This window comes from Lithobates pipiens, unplaced genomic scaffold, assembly GCF_037356315.1.
Source record: "Lithobates pipiens isolate NorthernLeopardFrog02 unplaced genomic scaffold, aLitPip1_a1.2 Scaffold_16, whole genome shotgun sequence".
Lineage (NCBI taxonomy): Eukaryota > Metazoa > Chordata > Amphibia > Anura > Ranidae > Lithobates > Lithobates pipiens.
The window spans coordinates 480,502,330-480,519,848 of record NW_027507748.1 but is presented as its reverse complement, the minus strand read 5'-3'; the positions used below and the strand labels follow the sequence as shown (position 1 = coordinate 480,519,848).

The 17,519-nt window shown below is 38.7% G+C and overlaps 1 protein-coding gene across 3 annotated transcripts in view; it reads right to left on the bottom strand.

Annotated features, from left to right (window-relative positions):
- Positions 1 to 17,519, bottom strand: part of UGGT2 (UDP-glucose glycoprotein glucosyltransferase 2) — a 672,069-nt gene that overhangs the window by 354,410 nt on the left and 300,140 nt on the right. For all 3 annotated transcript variants that reach the window (XM_077483028.1, XM_077483030.1, XM_077483029.1), the window contains exon 18: positions 8,660 to 8,783. In XM_077483028.1, the coding sequence (XP_077339154.1) occupies positions 8,660 to 8,783 (124 nt within the window). The remainder of the gene's footprint in view (positions 1 to 8,659; positions 8,784 to 17,519) is intronic.

The following is a 17,519-nucleotide window of genomic DNA, read 5'->3' as shown; positions in this document are numbered from 1 at the left end:
TGGTTCACAAATAAACGTATCCAGGTGTTAGAATGGCCAAGTCAAAGTCCAGACCTGAATCCAATCGGGAATCTGTGGAAAGAGCTGACAACTGCTGTTCACAAACGCTCTCCATCCAACCTCACTGAGCTCGAGCTGTTTTGCAAGGAAGAATGGGCAAGAATTTCAGTCTCTCGATGTGCAAAACTGATAGAGACATACCCCAAGCGACTAGCAGCTGTAATCGCAGCAAAAGGTGGCTCTACAAAGTATTAACGCAAGGGGGCCGAATAATTTTGCACGCCCCACTTTTCATTTTTTTATTAGTTAAAAAAGTTTCAAAAATCCAATAGATTTCGTTCCACTTCACAATTGTGTCCCACTTGTTGGTGATTCTTCACAAAAAATAAAAATTTTATATCTATGTTTGAAGCCTAAAATGTGGCAAAAGGTTGAAAAGTTCAAGGGGGCCGAATACGTTCGCAAGGCACTGTATGCATACTGTAGGCTTATCTCCCATAAAGGAAAGACATGCAAAAAATGTAAGCAAATTACAAACCTAACCAGCAGCCATTGTAGTTAAAAAGCTGACAGGGAGTGCTGTTTTCCTGGGTGGATGATTAAAAATGCACATCTGTTTACAGTGTGTGAACACGCCATGCACACTTACGATGCCTGTGATTAGAAGGCCTGTTGATTGCTGTGAACCACAGCTATCACAAGTGCAAAAGCTGGCTGTGTTTTGATACAACCAGACCTCCCCTTGTTCTCACAACTGCTGATCACTTCTACTCTTGTCCCTACTGTACTCCAGCTTACAGAAGGAGATCACCTTGACAAATTTAGGTTCAGTGTTTTTATAGTGTATTTTAGCAAATTAACCTCAACTAGAAATATCCATATATTTTGCATATTCATAGTAGCTATATGCAAAACATTTAATGAACTGTGTGCACTGCAGTTGCACATGATTCAAGTGCCTGATGTATCTGACAGATCCTCAGAACATTACTAAATTAGCTTGCCATCTGCCACCCAAAAGCCAGATTTAACCCACTACCTGCTTAAAAAAAATGAAATAGCTTCGGCTTACTTTCCAAAAAGGTCATGTTGGGGGTTTTGGACCTGTCCTGGAAGTTTTATTTTCTTGGTGTTTTACAAGGGAAACTTTTTTGTTTTTAAGTTTTTGGTCTTCATTTTTATATAGGACAAAATAAAAATAAAAATAAACAAACCTAATACAATTATCTAAGAATTATTTAGGTAAACTACTGAATAACTACTGAGTAATTGTCAAGTCAATTGAAAATCAGTGCTCAGTGGAACTCAACATAAATACAATCAATTAAAAATATCACATTTAACCAAAAGAGAAGCACAGAGGTAAAATCATTACTATCCAGAACAACTGTGAGGGATGTACTTATTGCACAGTCAAGTAAAAATCTAAAAGTAGGAATAAAGCAAAAGTAATACTACACTGTGCCACCTTCCTTCAGCAACCAAGGGGTTAACTCTCGGCTATAGATCTATTAACAGGTAGCCAAAGCATAGAAGACTCATAGTTCCATGTTGCAGTAACTTGGCAATGCACTTATCGCAGGCTGCTGTCCACTTAAAAAACATGTGCACTGTTTTAATCTCAAGTTGAGATGACCAGGGATCAGACAGCGCTGCGCCAAGACAGTCACCAGAGTACCTCTATTCACGACGAGCGGCGTCCTATAGTGTATGTCCAGGAGACATCGGGTTGGCATCCCATGACGCCCGCCGTGTGGTGAAGAGGGGAGGAGCCTGAGTCGCCGGGAACGACCGGAAAAGGACAAACACTACCGTTCGGAAAATGGAGCTCCCGTTTGGAAGGAAAGGGCAGTCTGTGTAGCTCAATAAGTTGCCATGACGACCGTGACTGACATGTTTCACATGCCTGTGCTTTGTCAAAGTCACGGGAGTCACTGGCAGGGTGAAATATGAAGTATAACAGACACTGAGGTAACCTTAGATTTAACCCCTTGTTGGATGCTTCATATACATAGCATAGCAAGGCTAAGAGATAATACTATTCAACATACCAGTTTTAAACCTCCTTCTATATGTAACCCCACAAATTCCAAGGGTCCACATATTGAAACCTTTTTTAAGCAGTATACAAAGACTTTTTGAACTTATGTGATGCCCCACCCAAGACCAATAGTCAGAATTTGAGTAAGGATGAGCAGCAAGCACTCAAAGATCTCACTACCAAAAGAAAGATCATTGTGAAGCAGGTGGATAAGGGTGGTAGCCTTGTAATCCAGGATAGACGGGAGTCACTGGCAGGGTGGAATATAAAGCATAACAGACACTGAGGGATGGACAGATCAACTGTCTGAGGTAACCTTAGATTTAACCCCCTTGCTGGATGCTTCATATACATAGCATAGCAAGGCTAAATGATAATACTATTAGACACTTACTACAAAGAGAGATATATATATATATATATAAATAATAGAACATATTGTATAAAATGTGTGTGTATATACACACATATATATACCACATATAAACCAATCTGAATCTAAAAGGCTAACTTAATTGGAAAAAAAAAATAAAAAAAAATATTCTATAATATATATATATATATATATATATATATATATATACACACACACACACACACACACACACACACACTACATTTTAAAAAGTATATATTTGACATACAAGATAAACTGGATAGTGGGTAGCTTATTTTCAAAATATGTTAATAATGAATATATCCCCATGGGTACAAATATACGCATACATGTAAAGGCATATAAATTGTGTTAACTGACAATCAGACCCAGGGGCTGGGCTCAACTTGAAACTATACTGCGGACGTCAAGATCTTCGTTCCTACCCTCAGGGGCAAGGGACCCCAGACGATAGATCCAGAAGGCCTAAAATCTTTATTGCGAGCTTGGCGAGAGTGACATGACACTGTTTAGTACAGCCTTTGTCAGTCTACGGTGTTCACCCACCCTGGTACGTATTGTGCGTCCCACGTAAAGCATGCCACATGAACATCGCCGGATGTAAATGACAAATTCAGTTGAACAGGTAATTGTTTAATTTTAAAAGTTTCGCCCTTACTGGTGGTTAACTCAGAACATCCATGGAGAATGGACTGACAGGTAAGACAACCCCTCTTATGGCACTGAAATATCCCAACCCTGTTATCAAAATAAGTTCTAATATCGGAGAGGGGACCCCTCACAGAGTTTGTCAACTTGCTGGGAGCAATAATATTCTTCACTGTGCGAGAACGTCTGAAAGTCACTTGTGGTCTCGAGGGAAGTATCGGGGCCAGGAGATGATCAAGTTTGAGAATGGCATAATGTTTATGATTTTAGAAATAGATCTGAACTTCGTATTAAATGTGGAAATGAACCTTACTGCATGGCCCATTTCAACTGGATCACTCCTGTTCTTTTTTGCGGGACATATCTCATTTAAACGAAAAGCCTCTGCTAATAGTTCACTGGGGTAACCATTTTCTTCTAACTTTTTGGTCATCACTTGACCCCGTTTCCTGTACTCCTCCATTTTGGTACAATTCGTACGTAGCCTGTGGAACAGTCCACTGGTAATGTTTTTTCATATAGGATGATGACAACGACCATAGTGGAGGTAGGAGTTGATAGCCGTAGGTTTATTATGATTACTGGTAATGATAACATTGCTCTCATGTGACAAGACCAGATTGAGAAAAAACAGTTCGCTCTGGCTTATCTCATGCATAAAAGTCAAGCCAAAAGAGTTATCATTACAATAGGCCACAAATGTGATAAAAAGTTCTCTACTACCACTCCAGATCAACAAGACATCAGCGATATAACTTCCGTAAAAGACGATATATCATGAAAAGGGGTTCTCGACCAAAATTTCCAAATGCTTCCAATGCCCCATGGTTAGGTTAGCATACCTGGGAGCAAAATTGGCCCCCATCGCAGTCCCTTTACACTGGAGATAGAAATGGTCGAGAAAGGTAAAGTAATTATGGTGCAAACAAAACTTGATACTAGAAAGCAAAAATGAAGATTGTTTGGAATTCATATAATTATTTTTGCTTAGAAAGAACTGTACGGCTGCAATACCCACCTCATGGGGTATCGAGGTGTACAGAGAGGATACATCCAAGGAGGGCCACAGGTAATCCTCCTGCCATGTATACTCCTTCAGTGTCTCAATCACCTGGCTCGCGTCTTTAATATAGGATGGTAATTGGACCACCATCGGTTGTAACCAATGATCAATATAGATGAAGGCCACTAATAAAACTATTCGTACTGGCAACGATGGGTCTACCAGGAGGATCAATGAGAGATTTGTGCGCCATTGGGAGATGATAAAAATACCGAGTGCTACAAACCTTGGGGAGCAGGAAGCATTTTTCTTTAATATTCAGAATTCCATCCTTGTAAGCTGCCTCCACAAGTTGAACTAGTTCACGTTGGAAACTAGGAAGAGGATCGAACGGAAGCTTCAGGTACGTATTCGTATCTGAAAGTAAACAATGAGCTTCGCGTAGATAATCCTGTCTATCCTGGATTACAAGGCTACCACCCTTATCCGACTGCTTCACAATGATCTTTCTATTGGTAGTGAGATCTTTGAGTGCTTGCTGCTCATCCTTACTCAAATTCTGACTATTGGTCTTGGGTGGGGTGTCACATAAGTTCAAAAAATCTTTGTATACTGCTTGATAAAAAGTTTCAATATGTGGACCCTTGGAATTTGTGGGGTTAAATATAGAAGGAGGTTTAAAACTGGTATGTTGAATAGTATTCTAAAGTTACCTCAGACAGCTGATCGGTCAATCCCTCAGTGTCTGTTATGCTTTATATTCCACCCTGCCAATGACTCCCGTGACTTTGACAAAGCGCAGGCGCGCGAAACGTCAGTCACGGTCATCACGGCAACTTATTGAGCTTCACTGACCGCCCTTTCCTTCCAAACGGGAGCTCCATTTTCCGAACGGTAGTGGTCGTCCTTTTCCGGTCGCTCCCGGCGACTCAGGCTCCTCCCCTCCTCACCACACGGCGGACGTCATGGGGTGCCAACCCGATGTTTCCCGGACATACACTATAGGACTCCGCTCATCGTGAATAGAGGTACTCTGGTGACTGTCTTGGCGCAGCGCTGTCTGATCCCTGGTCATGTCAACTTGAGATTAAAACAGCACACATGTTTTTTAGGTGGACAGCAAGCTGCGATAAGTGAATTGCCAAGTTACTGCAACATGGAACTATGAGCCCTCTATGCTTTGGCTACCTGTTAATAGATCTATAGCCGAGAGTTAACCCCTTGTTTGCTGAAGGAAGGCGGCACAGTGTAGTATTGCTTTTGCTTTATTCCTACTTTTGGATTTTTACTCAACTGTACAATAAGTACATCCCCCACAGTTGTTCTGGATATTAATGATTTTACCTCTGTGCTTCTCTTTTGATTAAATGTGATATTTTTAATTAATTGATTGTATTTATGTTGAGTTCCACTGAGCGCTGATTTTCAATTGTATTCATGTGAACCTCTCTCCGGAAGTTTTTTCAGCTGCACTGGATACCACTCTGAATCACTAGTTTTTAATCGGACTTTGATAGGTTGTCTCCAATAAAGCTGGCCATACTCCGTGAAATTTTCATATTCAATTTCCTTTGGGTTTGCCTTCAGCTGTGTGGTGCAAGGGCCTGTCTGATTGCACACACATTGAAGGCGTTTAGATTTGGTCTCATATAGTTTGGTTTTTGGCAGATCTGGGGGAGATCCATAGAGGAGAATTGCATGGTGTATGGCCAGCATAAGACCAAAAAATCTTAGCGCTGGAGTTTTGTGTTGTTGATTAATTGTCAAGTCAAACTATTACAGAACTCAACTGAATAATAGTCTGGAAAGGATAGGAGCATAACATGCTAGCATTTGTAAAGGGTCAGTTCAGCTTTTCATACAAAATGAAAAGCTGAACTAATTCATCACACCCTCCTGACCCTCTCAGGGCAGGCACTTTATCGTCATATCTTCTTCAGCCCTCCCCAGCCGCTATAATGGTCCAGGCAATTTAAAATCACTACACAGGAGGTGTAACAGCATAACGTGAACAATGGTAAGCACACACTAGTCAGTGCTGGCTACTTTATCATACAGCCCATTAAATATACTTCTAAAGATCTTTTCTTCTGGGATGGCATCCTGGAACAAGGCAGAGATTCTTATTGGCCAGTGTGATCAGTTTAGGGAAAGTGTTGGACAGTCATACCAGCTGAAGGGGATGCCAGAGGAGGACATTTGAGGTACATGCAGTGGGGACTGGAGTGGTCAGGAGGGTGTTGAGTTAATTCACCTTTTCATTTTTTGTGAAAAAGGTGAAGTAATCTATTAAAGAATTTAAAAGAGTGAGAAGGTTGTTTTACCAGCCAATACATCAATTTGCAGGACTAATGCAAGAATTGTTCACCTATATACTTACTGGGAATTTATAGGGGGGCCTTATACCAAAAATCAAAAGTATCCATGGCAAGTACCCCCTACGTTGAGGGCATTTTTCAAATTTCTTAATGTTGGCTTTGTTTACATTCTGCTATTGCGGCGGAATCTCCCCCCCCCCCCCCCGCTGACAGCAGGGGTGAGCCACTAGTTCTTAGGAGCTAGCACCCACCAGCATCCTAACAACAAAAGCAAAATTTGATGAAAAAAACTGATGAAAAAAATGGAGGCAAAAATGGACGTTGCCTGTTTAAATCTGTTTGACTCCGCTCAGAACAGTGCAGAGACTGGTTCAATTTAGAAAAATGTACCTGAATGGGCACAGATGTAAATGGATGATCCTCTGTTTACCCATAGAAATGATTTGCTGTTGGTATTTCATCCATCAACGGATGGATTAAAAATAGGCAAACGGAAAACACCAACATGAAAAAAGCCTAATGCCCCGTACACACAATCGTATTTTCCGACAACAAAACCGTGGATTTTTTTCCAAAGGATGTTGGCTCAAACTTATCTTGCATACCTACGGTCACACAAATGTCCAACATTTCTGAACATGAGAACGCAGTGATCTACAACACATACAACAAGCCGAGAAAAAGGAAGTTCAATAGCCAGTGTGGCTCCTTCTGCTTGATTCAGAACATGCATGAACTTTTGTGCGACGGAATTTCCGACAACAAGTTTTGTTGTCAGAAAATTGGAGAACCTTTTTTCAAACATTTGTGTGTGAAATTTCGACAGCAAATGTTCGATGGAGCATACACATGGGCTTTCCGACAAGCTCACATCGAACGTTTCCCGTCGAAAAATCGGACTGTGTATATGTGGCTTTAGATGCAAAGTGGAAGATAAATATCACATTGACTGAACCAAATTGATACAGTTCAGTACAGAAGCAAACAATCATTTTAACAGGGTTGAACTATTTTGAATTAATTTAAACTTGTGTTATACGGCTAATCAAGTCTTTTAATCTAAAGCCAGTGGTGGAGATTTTGAAATATAATAGTTATAGCAAGGAGCTTAAAGGAAACCATTCTAATTAAATCTCCATGCCCCGTTTTATATATATGTATGTGGATGTGGATGTATATATGGGAAGGTTTGACTTAATATTTTCAGGTTTATGTGTAGGTGGGCAGAGGTGTTTACTGTCTCCTATCTCGTGGAAACCATTGAACGTCCCCAGGTGTTCAGTGAATCCCTTTTTGTGTTCCCAATCATCTTTGCAGACATTGAGGCTCCATCTCCCCAGGGGACATTAACATGCTAATGTCTGAACTGTTTGGACTTAAGGATCAAAGGAGGTGGTTCATTAATTGATAGACGAAGTGGCTCCGGACGTTCAGGCCTGAACTATGGATATTTCTGGGAGCTTGAGAATCAGCCAATCAGAGTGTGAGCCATCCTGAACCAATCGGCATTTAGACTTCAGAATCAGCCAGAGGTTGAGGCGAACTCAGGGCCAATGGGTGCATTCCATCTTCTGATTGTCCGAGAATGCATATAAAATAGGGCGAGAATTAGCTGATGGCCTCTTGAGTTCCAGACCATCGGGGGCGACAGGATGTCCGTGTATCGTATACTTGTATCTCTCTCTCTCTCTCGCTCTTTTTATTATGTCTCTTTTCTATCTCTAACCATTTCTTTCCTATGACTTGTCTTGAGATATTGATAAATATATAGAAAGTGTATGTCTATTGTAACCATATGGCCTAAATTATCTTTGCAGCCTAAGAAAAACTGTACTTGTAACATCACTTGAGTTATATAATAAGTTCAAATTATTCTAAAGTTTCTTTTCTGTATAAATAAATGTAATTGTTTATCTTTTCACACTGTTATCGTTCATTTTTATTCTTATGTAGACAAAGGTTTAATCACTTATTTCTTGTATCGTTAATCATTTAAGTGAGATATAAAAATAGCCTTAACAAGCCCCATATACACGATCTGATTTTCTGCTGAGTTTTTCCTTCAGATTTACCAAAACCATATAATATGAGGTCAAACCTTAGAAGTTTCAATTTGTATGCAATCAGACAGGCCCTTGCACTACATGGTTTTGGTAAATCTAAAGACAAATAGCAGAAAATCTGATAGTGTGTATGGGGCTTTAGCATGACTATGGAATGAACCTGTGTTTAAAAACAAGAATTTTCTTTACCTGAGCTTGATATAAAGTTAACATACGTATTTTCACTGGTAAGAATAGAAGGATTCAACCGAGTAACTATGTTGGGCTGCTCCATTAAAAAATCCACGGCATCTGAATTCTCATTTAGCAGACCCTGTTTTAAATACAACGAATGGAAACACGTGTTAGTGATATCAAAATATGTATATGTGGTTCCTGGATTATAGCCTATTTACCTTAACTGCAAACAACTATTTCCACATGGCTTAATCAGCAGTAGTATACATTGAGGTAAATAGTCCCACACACAATACAGATTACAACACACCTAAAAACTATTAAGCCATTTTACTGTGCTAGCAAAGAATTTCATATCTTAAAATAATGTTTGCTTTGAGATGCAGCAGATTTTTATACTTGGGTAAGTTTTCTTCCATTTGATCTTTTTATCTTTACTTTAAATATGAAACACAAGATTTTGATTCCCGTTTAGAATAATTCCTTTTTAGTCAGATTTTGTAACATAAAACGTATTATTATGTGTCAGGTCAGCTCTCCTGCATTAATCGACATACCTGTACAGTGGTCCATGCAAGGAGCATAGCGAGCAGGCACAAACCATGGGAGCGTGTCCGCGGACTCCATGTCCGCCGACAACCCGTGATTGCGATGAGGAAAGGCAGAACGGGGAACTGTCTATGTAAAGATTCCCCATTCTGCCTAGTGACATGACAGAGATCGGTAACAGTGATCTCTGTCATGTTCCATGTCATGTTGAACACAACCAGGGAACACACTTAACCCCTTGATTGCCCCTAGTGTTAACCTCTTCCCTGCCAGTGTCATTTTTACATTGATCAGTGCATTTTTATACCACTGATCAATGTAATAATGTTGCTGGTTCCCAAAAAGTGTAATTTGGGGTCAGATTTGTCAGCCGCAATGTCGCAGTGCCGCTAAAAATCACAGATTTCTGCCATTACCAGTAAAAACAATTAAATAAAAAAAAGTCCCTAAATCTATCCCATAGTTTGTAGTTGCGATTACTTTTGCGCAAACCAATCAATATACGCCTATTGCAAACTTTTTACCAAACATATGTAGAAGAATAGATATCTGCTTAAACTGATGAATACATTTGTTTTGTTTTTTATGGATATGTATTATAGCAGAATTTTTTTTAAATTGTTGGTCTATTTTTGTTTATAGTGCAAAAAAAAAAAAAACAGGTGATCAAATAACACCAAAAGAAAGCTCTATTTGTGGGTAAAAAAGGACATTAATTTTGTTTAGGTACCGCACCACACAATTGCAGTTAAAGCGACAGTGCCGTATCACAAAAAATGGCCTGGTTAGTAAAATGGAGGTCTGCCCACCGCTGCAAAAATGAAAAGCCAGCAGCTGCACATACTGTAGCAGCTGACTTTTAATAATCGGACATTTACCTGTCCTGGAGTCCAGCGATGTTGGCACCGCAGCTAATGTTTCCATCAGCTGTCGGGTGCATGCCGCCTCCATTGCGAGTAAGGGAACCTGGCAGTGCAGCCTTACTACTTCCCGCCGGGAACCCTATTGTGCATGCACTCCGCTCCTCTCCTCTTCTACTTGCTTGGCTGCCGGGAAAGGAGGAGGGAGCCCCAGCAATGACGCAAATATCAGCGGCTGAGGCTCCCGGGAAGTGGGGACAGAATACCTGTGAAAGACAGGTATCCTGCTCCCCCTCCCCCCAAAAAGGTGCCAAATGTGGCATCGGAGGGGGGAAGGAGTACAACGAGTGGAAGTTCCATTTTTGGGTGGAACTCTGCTTTAAGGGGGCAAATCTTTCCAGGGCGGAAGTGGTTAAGTGGTATCCCAGTTTATTTGACATCTCTTACTTTTTTCATGCCAATGTCACTTTATAATGTTCACCTACTATGTATCTGCACTGAACTTTGGTTTCTTGCGTCACCACAAGGAAACCTAGAGTGGCTTCAAAGAGACTTCCGAAAACATCAGCAGTACTGATATACAGCAATGAATGAGGAAAACAGATGAAAACAAATATTTAAAAAAAAAATAATAGAAAACTGGCAATTGTTTCTTATACAAGGAGATTCAACAAGCTAAATGTCAGTTAGGTTGAGTTTGATGTAAACCCATGTAGCCTTATGAGTTTATGTGAAATCTCCATTAATACCTGTACAATATTGTAATTAGAAATATATTTCCATTAGATTTAAATATATATTTAAAGTATTGAGTGTTTGTGTTGGTGTTACTGTAATTGGTTCAACTTCAAAGCTTGGCCTTTTGTTTTCCCTGATAACATCTCACCTGGGAAGTAAACAACAGCTTTTGTTGACTCATCCAATCAGGCTGTTCCCAATATACATTGACTAGGTACAGTGACCAATTAGGGAAAATTAGATTAGCCACACTACAGGAAGTAGGGGGGGATATAATGCTTTGTGAGCAAGCCAGCTCACTCTGGTTTGGGAGCACACGGCAGTCACCATGGGCTGACCTGAAGTTAACAGGTAATCTAACTCTGAACTTGCACCTTATATTGTATTGTAAATATGGTTCTGTGAGTAATTTGTAAATATCATGTAAGCCAGGGGACCTACACTGTATATTGTGATGTAAATACTGTCTGAGGTGTAATTTGTATATATTATGTAACCCTATAAATAAATGTGTATTGCTGATTGAACTACCTCTTTTGTACAAGATCTCTCAGATCTAGATATGTATATGTCCATACTACTACAATGATTGAGGTGTATGCACATAATCATAAATACTAGGCAACAAATGGCGACCACGAAGAGACAGGAAAAATTGGTGGTCTCTTTCAGCAATATCTCAAGGGGTTGCAATATCTACAAAAGGCACACTATGAAAGGGTTTTTCATCTGAATGCTAAAAAGTAACATTGGGTGATCTAGGTGCTCAATATAGAAATGGGCTATAAAAAAATAGCTGTGTTGTACGGTGTGTAATCATTAGGAAGCCTACTGTTAGTATACTAAGGAACACATCATTTATGCTAAAAGCTAAATATATTATAGAATTTGTACATGAAGAGTCCAGATACATTAGAAGGAGATGAAAAGAGCTGTTGCCCAATGTTTATATGCATGAAGATTCAGTCTATGTAAAAAAAAAAAAAAAGGTTTGAAAGATGATTCCTGCAGTGGATGAAGTGCATGTAACAGGAATTGAGAGTACAGCACAAAAGATGGATAGGGAGGACAGACAGTCTTTAGAAAATGTGCTACTTGTAGCTAACAATATTGGCAAACTATTGCCAGGAGTGCACATAACATTTCATGCAGATAATGTCTTGCAACGATGTAAATTGCTGGGAGTTGCCAACTCCAGAGATCAGGTTAAAGTTTTACTATTAACAGTTAAATTAGACACATGGTCTTCCTTACCAGACCATGTTAAAGAAGGAAGAGCAGATTACAATGAAACTGTAGATGAACTGCTAAAAAATATTATATCCCTTTGACCTAGGCTTAATAGCAGCGTTTAGAACAAAACAGGAAAATAATGAGAATCCACTTCTTTATGCAAACAGGCTATGGTCAGCTTACTATGTAGGCAAATGGAGGAATGTAAACAGAGAGGACCCAGAGTACAAAACCCTCCTAATATCTAATGCCCATCCAAAATTTAAAAGTCAATGTGGATTTTTTATAAATCCTCTTAAAGATTCATATCAAAGTATCATGGATTGTATGCACAATTATTTTCATGTAGCCAGAAGGTCTAATTCTGTGAAATCAAAGATTTATCACCAGCCTACAAACAAAAATACCTATTTAGCAAGCCACACTACAGGAGAACTGGCCACCTTTTCAAACAGAAAGAGACATCATTACAATTACAATGCCTCCAAAGATAAGATCTATAGGCATGGCTCCACAGTTACTAGTCAAAGGCAAATAGCCTCATGCTCCCCTTTGAATGTAAATACCATGGAAAGCGATCTCAGATTACAGCACAGGAGATCAGTTCTGAAAGAACTTACGTTAATAACCACAATTACATCTCTTGAAAATGAGATTAAGCTACTGAAGGCACATATTCATAATTGGGAAAATACCAATAAAATAATGGAAACATCACAACATGTTCTTAAGGAAAAATATGAAGCATGCCATGCAGATGTGGTACAGTGTAATAAAGAACTGAAAGAAATAAAACAATCTTTTGATCAAATTGTTAAGACCCCACAGAAAACCGTCTATTCCATTCAAACAGAAAATACAGGAGGGAGGCCCAATCTATCTATATTATCTGCTAGGACTTCCCCTTACGGCGAACAAAACTTAAATATAAGCAATGTAGAAACAGTGAAAGAAGTACCAGATCTAATGTGTCATTCAGATGTCTATGATCTGAGTAATTTATTTTCACCAGATCCAAGTGCGGATGTCAGTGAACATATACCAATGTAAATGTAACAATGTGGTAGTGTTTGCTTTCTTTGTGCCAAAGAAAGGGAAAAGGGTAATAACTTTTGTATAAGTTATATTTTCCAGGTGCAGGGAGCTCATGAAAAAGTATTTACATGTTAAGAAGATATATCAATATAGATGTATATACATAAATACATACACCTAAGGTAATGTATAGTAGGCTAGGTATTCAAACATGGTTATTAGTAATATAGGTGTTTATCTTCCCCAAAGGATCAGAAGACTGCCATAAATATTCAAAGGTATAGGGTATAAGTGTTGCTTAGTACAGAAACTTACTCTTGCTTCAATTTATTTTTATTTTTTGTTTTTGGTTGGTGTTCTTGGTTGTTGTTTTTTTCTCTCTCTCTCCCGTTTGCAGAAACACATAACAATTCATTTGCAAATACCAAAGTGCTATCCAGGATGTATGGGATGCAATCGAAATGAATGTGTATGTTTGAATGATGGAATGCATGGGTATGAACTGTCCATGTGTAAACAAAGATTTTTTTTTCTTATGGGGTGTACTCAACATTGCTTTATGGCCATAAATAAGTGTGATCACACTAATGCGCATGCGTTGTACTGTTTATAATTTTTTTTTACCATTGGAAATGAGCTCAATACTGGTACCAGTTTAAATTTATAATTTTTTTTACAAGTTTAAATGTACTGGCGAATAAATAACCTGTGCAAAAATATGAAATCTCAATCCCTATAACTATGAGGAACTGTAGGGATGTTGTGTATATTTTTGTTTTCTCCTTTCCTGTGGTTTAGAGTGAAGGTTCTTTCACTCTGACACTCGGAAACTACCATGATACATTACTTTGCACCTTGTGGCATCTTATGGATTCAGTAGGTCTTGTGTTTTGTTTTGTTTTTCCTTCCAAATTAACTCATGTGATGCTAATATGTGTGAAGGTTATAGATCTACATGTTGTCATTTAGAATTTAAGTATTTACAAACCCTCCCAGTTTTTCCATAATTTTTGGTCTGTCCGAGTATAGATATGGGGGTGGGTCCTGGACATTATTGACTGTACTTACGGTTAATGGACCCATTACCTTGGCTGGAAGTCTGTTCCAAGCATCCACTACTATTGTAGACCATTATGAACCTCTCAGAGAGGTACAGTGAGGTGTTAATGATTTTTAAGTTTTGTATTTTAGGGTAATTGCCCAAACAAGGATGGATGATTGGACTCAGACGGGGCAAAGTATTGTGAAACACAGATGAGGACCTTAAAACATAATTTTATGTTGGTTTTAAGGAGAAGCCTTGAATGGAATTAATTACAGTCAGGCCTAACTAAATTCTAAAAAAAAAAAAAAAAATGTTTTGGGGGCGGTCTGTTTCAATAAACAGAGGTCCTGCGCTCTCTAATACAAATTTTTGTGGCCTGCTTGACTTGCAAATTGTTTTGCACGGAGAGTCAATTAATATGTTAATCACCACCAAGAGAGGGTGTTGCGCAATGTTTAAAGGCAAATTCAATCATTTTGTTTAACGCAATTACAGATTCAAGGCTCTTTAACAAATTAAAGGTTGAGGCAGCATTCAATCTGAATAGTTTTATTTTTTTTTTCTTTATTGTTTCATTTTTTCCTTCAACTTTTTCTCTTAAGGAAAACTTTTTTTTTTTTCTTTACTTCCTATATCACCTTATTTTTTTTTGGTGATTCTTCAGTTTGGCTTGCCTATGGTGAAAAAAAAAAAAAAAAAAAAAGAGGGGAGTATGGGGAACATTATATGGAGAACATACATTTAAAGCAATTACAAATGTTGATATAGAATATTAAAAGCTTCCCTTTAGCATTCTGGGGATGGGTCGAGTATCCGACAGTTTTTGTTTTTCTTTTATGACATTGGATAATTGTTTTATATGAATTTAGGTCATTGTAGCTATTATCATGACAATAGTAACATTAGGGTTTAGCTACAACCATGTGACTATTTTCTGTGTATATGTGACATACAATCCTCTCTACAGTTCTAATATTGGGCAGTCATCAGATGTGGTCATTGATCATTTTTCTTTTTTTTATGTTGCTCAGTTTTTCCTTTTTGTGCCATAATAAGTTCAAAGAGCATTGCGTGAATATCATATAGATATACTGGGACTGGTGAGACTCATAGTGATTGGCAAATATCAGGGAGTATAGTACAATTGTACTTAAGAGTATTTTAGTTAGATTTTTCCTGAAGCCACGAGTGACTGGTGAGATCACACCTATCTGTATTCTGAAATCAAGTTATGTTTGTCTGCGTAGGCGACACTGCCTAATCTGCAATGAGAACTCTTAAAGTGATGACCTCTTCCGTAGCCTGCTAAAGGCAGGGCTCGTACAGTAGCTACACATGGTAGCCAAGGATGGAGCGATATGGCCAAATATTGCACTGAACACAGCTTCAGTAACAGCAGTTAGTGGTGAGTTGCGATGGCAACAAGATCCCCCTGGACACTTGAAGGGTCATACACAGACACACAGTGGTATACAGCAGAAGGCAGAACAGAGTTACTTGCAGGCATATGACCATGGAGGAAGAAAGATGGGGGGTGGAAATCAGACACCTGGCTGAAGGGCGTAACCAAATTGTTACACATGTCACTGAGAAAGGGGTCTTATTAGTATGTCACAGTATATCTATGGTAATTCTAATAAAAGGTCCTAACTGCTCAGACTTACCAGACAAGCATTAATTTGAATGCATGTGTCTCAAATGTACTTGTGGTGTTCTTTCTCTACCTCTGTCCACATTAACAAAGTATAATCTTAGCTGGGAAAGCTGGTCCAAAGGCCATTATTGTATGCGGTATCCAACGGGAATCACCATGGAAGACTGTCCCAGAAGCAAGGGCAACATGACCAGATTGACATTATTGACTTTCGCACTATCATTATTGGACGGTTGAGAACAAGGATCCTCATGTTTGTTTTTTTTATCCCTTTTGTTTTTTTTATTGTGTTTTGTATCCTATGATTTTATTATGGACTTATTACATTCAGAACAAGTGAGGACTACCGATACTGGGATCCAGAAATGTGAACTGTAGAGATGGGGATTTTAAAAGTTTTTTTTCTTCTCAAAGAGTTTTATTTCATTTCAGAGGGCAAAGCCAAACGTTCAAAATATTAAAGAAGATTGCACATAAACCATTATTCTATGTGTTTGCGAGTCTCATATTCTCAACTGGCCACAAGGGGCCATCTGTAGCCTTATGAGTTTATGTGAAATCTCCATTAATACCTGTACAATATTGTAATTAGAAATATATTTCCATTAGATTTAAATATATATTTAAAGTATTGAGTGTTTGTGTTGGTGTTACTGTAATTGGTTCAACTTCAAAGCTTGGCCTTTTGTTTTCCCTGATAACATCTCACCTGGGAAGTAAACAACAGCTTTTGTTGACTCATCCAATCAGGCTGTTCCCAATATACATTGACTAGGTACAGTGACCAATTAGGGAAAATTAGATTAGCCACACTACAGGAAGTAGGGGGGGATATAATGCTTTGTGAGCAAGCCAGCTCACTCTGGTTTGGGAGCACACGGCAGTCACCATGGGCTGACCTGAAGTTAACAGGTAATCTAACTCTGAACTTGCACCTTATATTGTATTGTAAATATGGTTCTGTGAGTAATTTGTAAATATCATGTAAGCCAGGGGACCTACACTGTATATTGTGATGTAAATACTGTCTGAGGTGTAATTTGTATATATTATGTAACCCTATAAATAAATGTGTATTGCTGATTGAACTACCTCTTTTGTACAAGATCTCTCAGATCTAGATATGTATATGTCCATACTACTACAATGATTGAGGTGTATGCACATAATCATAAATACTAGGCAACACCCACCTCCCTCAACCTAAACTAGCCATTAGCAGCTGTATTATCATTCACATAATACACCAAAACCATCTAAAACAAAGTGACAACACAACAAAATATTTACATAAAAAAATAGGATTTTGTACTTACTATTCTATTTCTAATCAACTAATCTATTTTTTGAAGTTCGCTGAGGGACACAGGAGTTCAGACTGTCGAGTTATACTGCTAACTACAGGAGCATTTGAACACTGGGAAAAAAAAAAAAAAATGTACGCCAACTCAATATACCCCTCCTACTCCCAGCACTCCTCAATTTTGTGGAAATACAATTTCTTAGAATATGATCATAGATGCAGAGGGGTGGGGGCCTATGCCCCTCAATGAACTCCAATAAATGGATTTCATGGTAAGTACAAAAATCCTAATTTCTTTCATTAAGGGATACAGGAAGTACGGTATATGAACTTCAGGCATCCAAAAGCAGTTAAACACATCAACAAATGCAAACAGGTCCAATAGAAATAACAGAGAACTGAAAACTGCCTGCAGCTTAGAGTGCTGCCTGAAGGACCTTATGTTGGAAGATGGC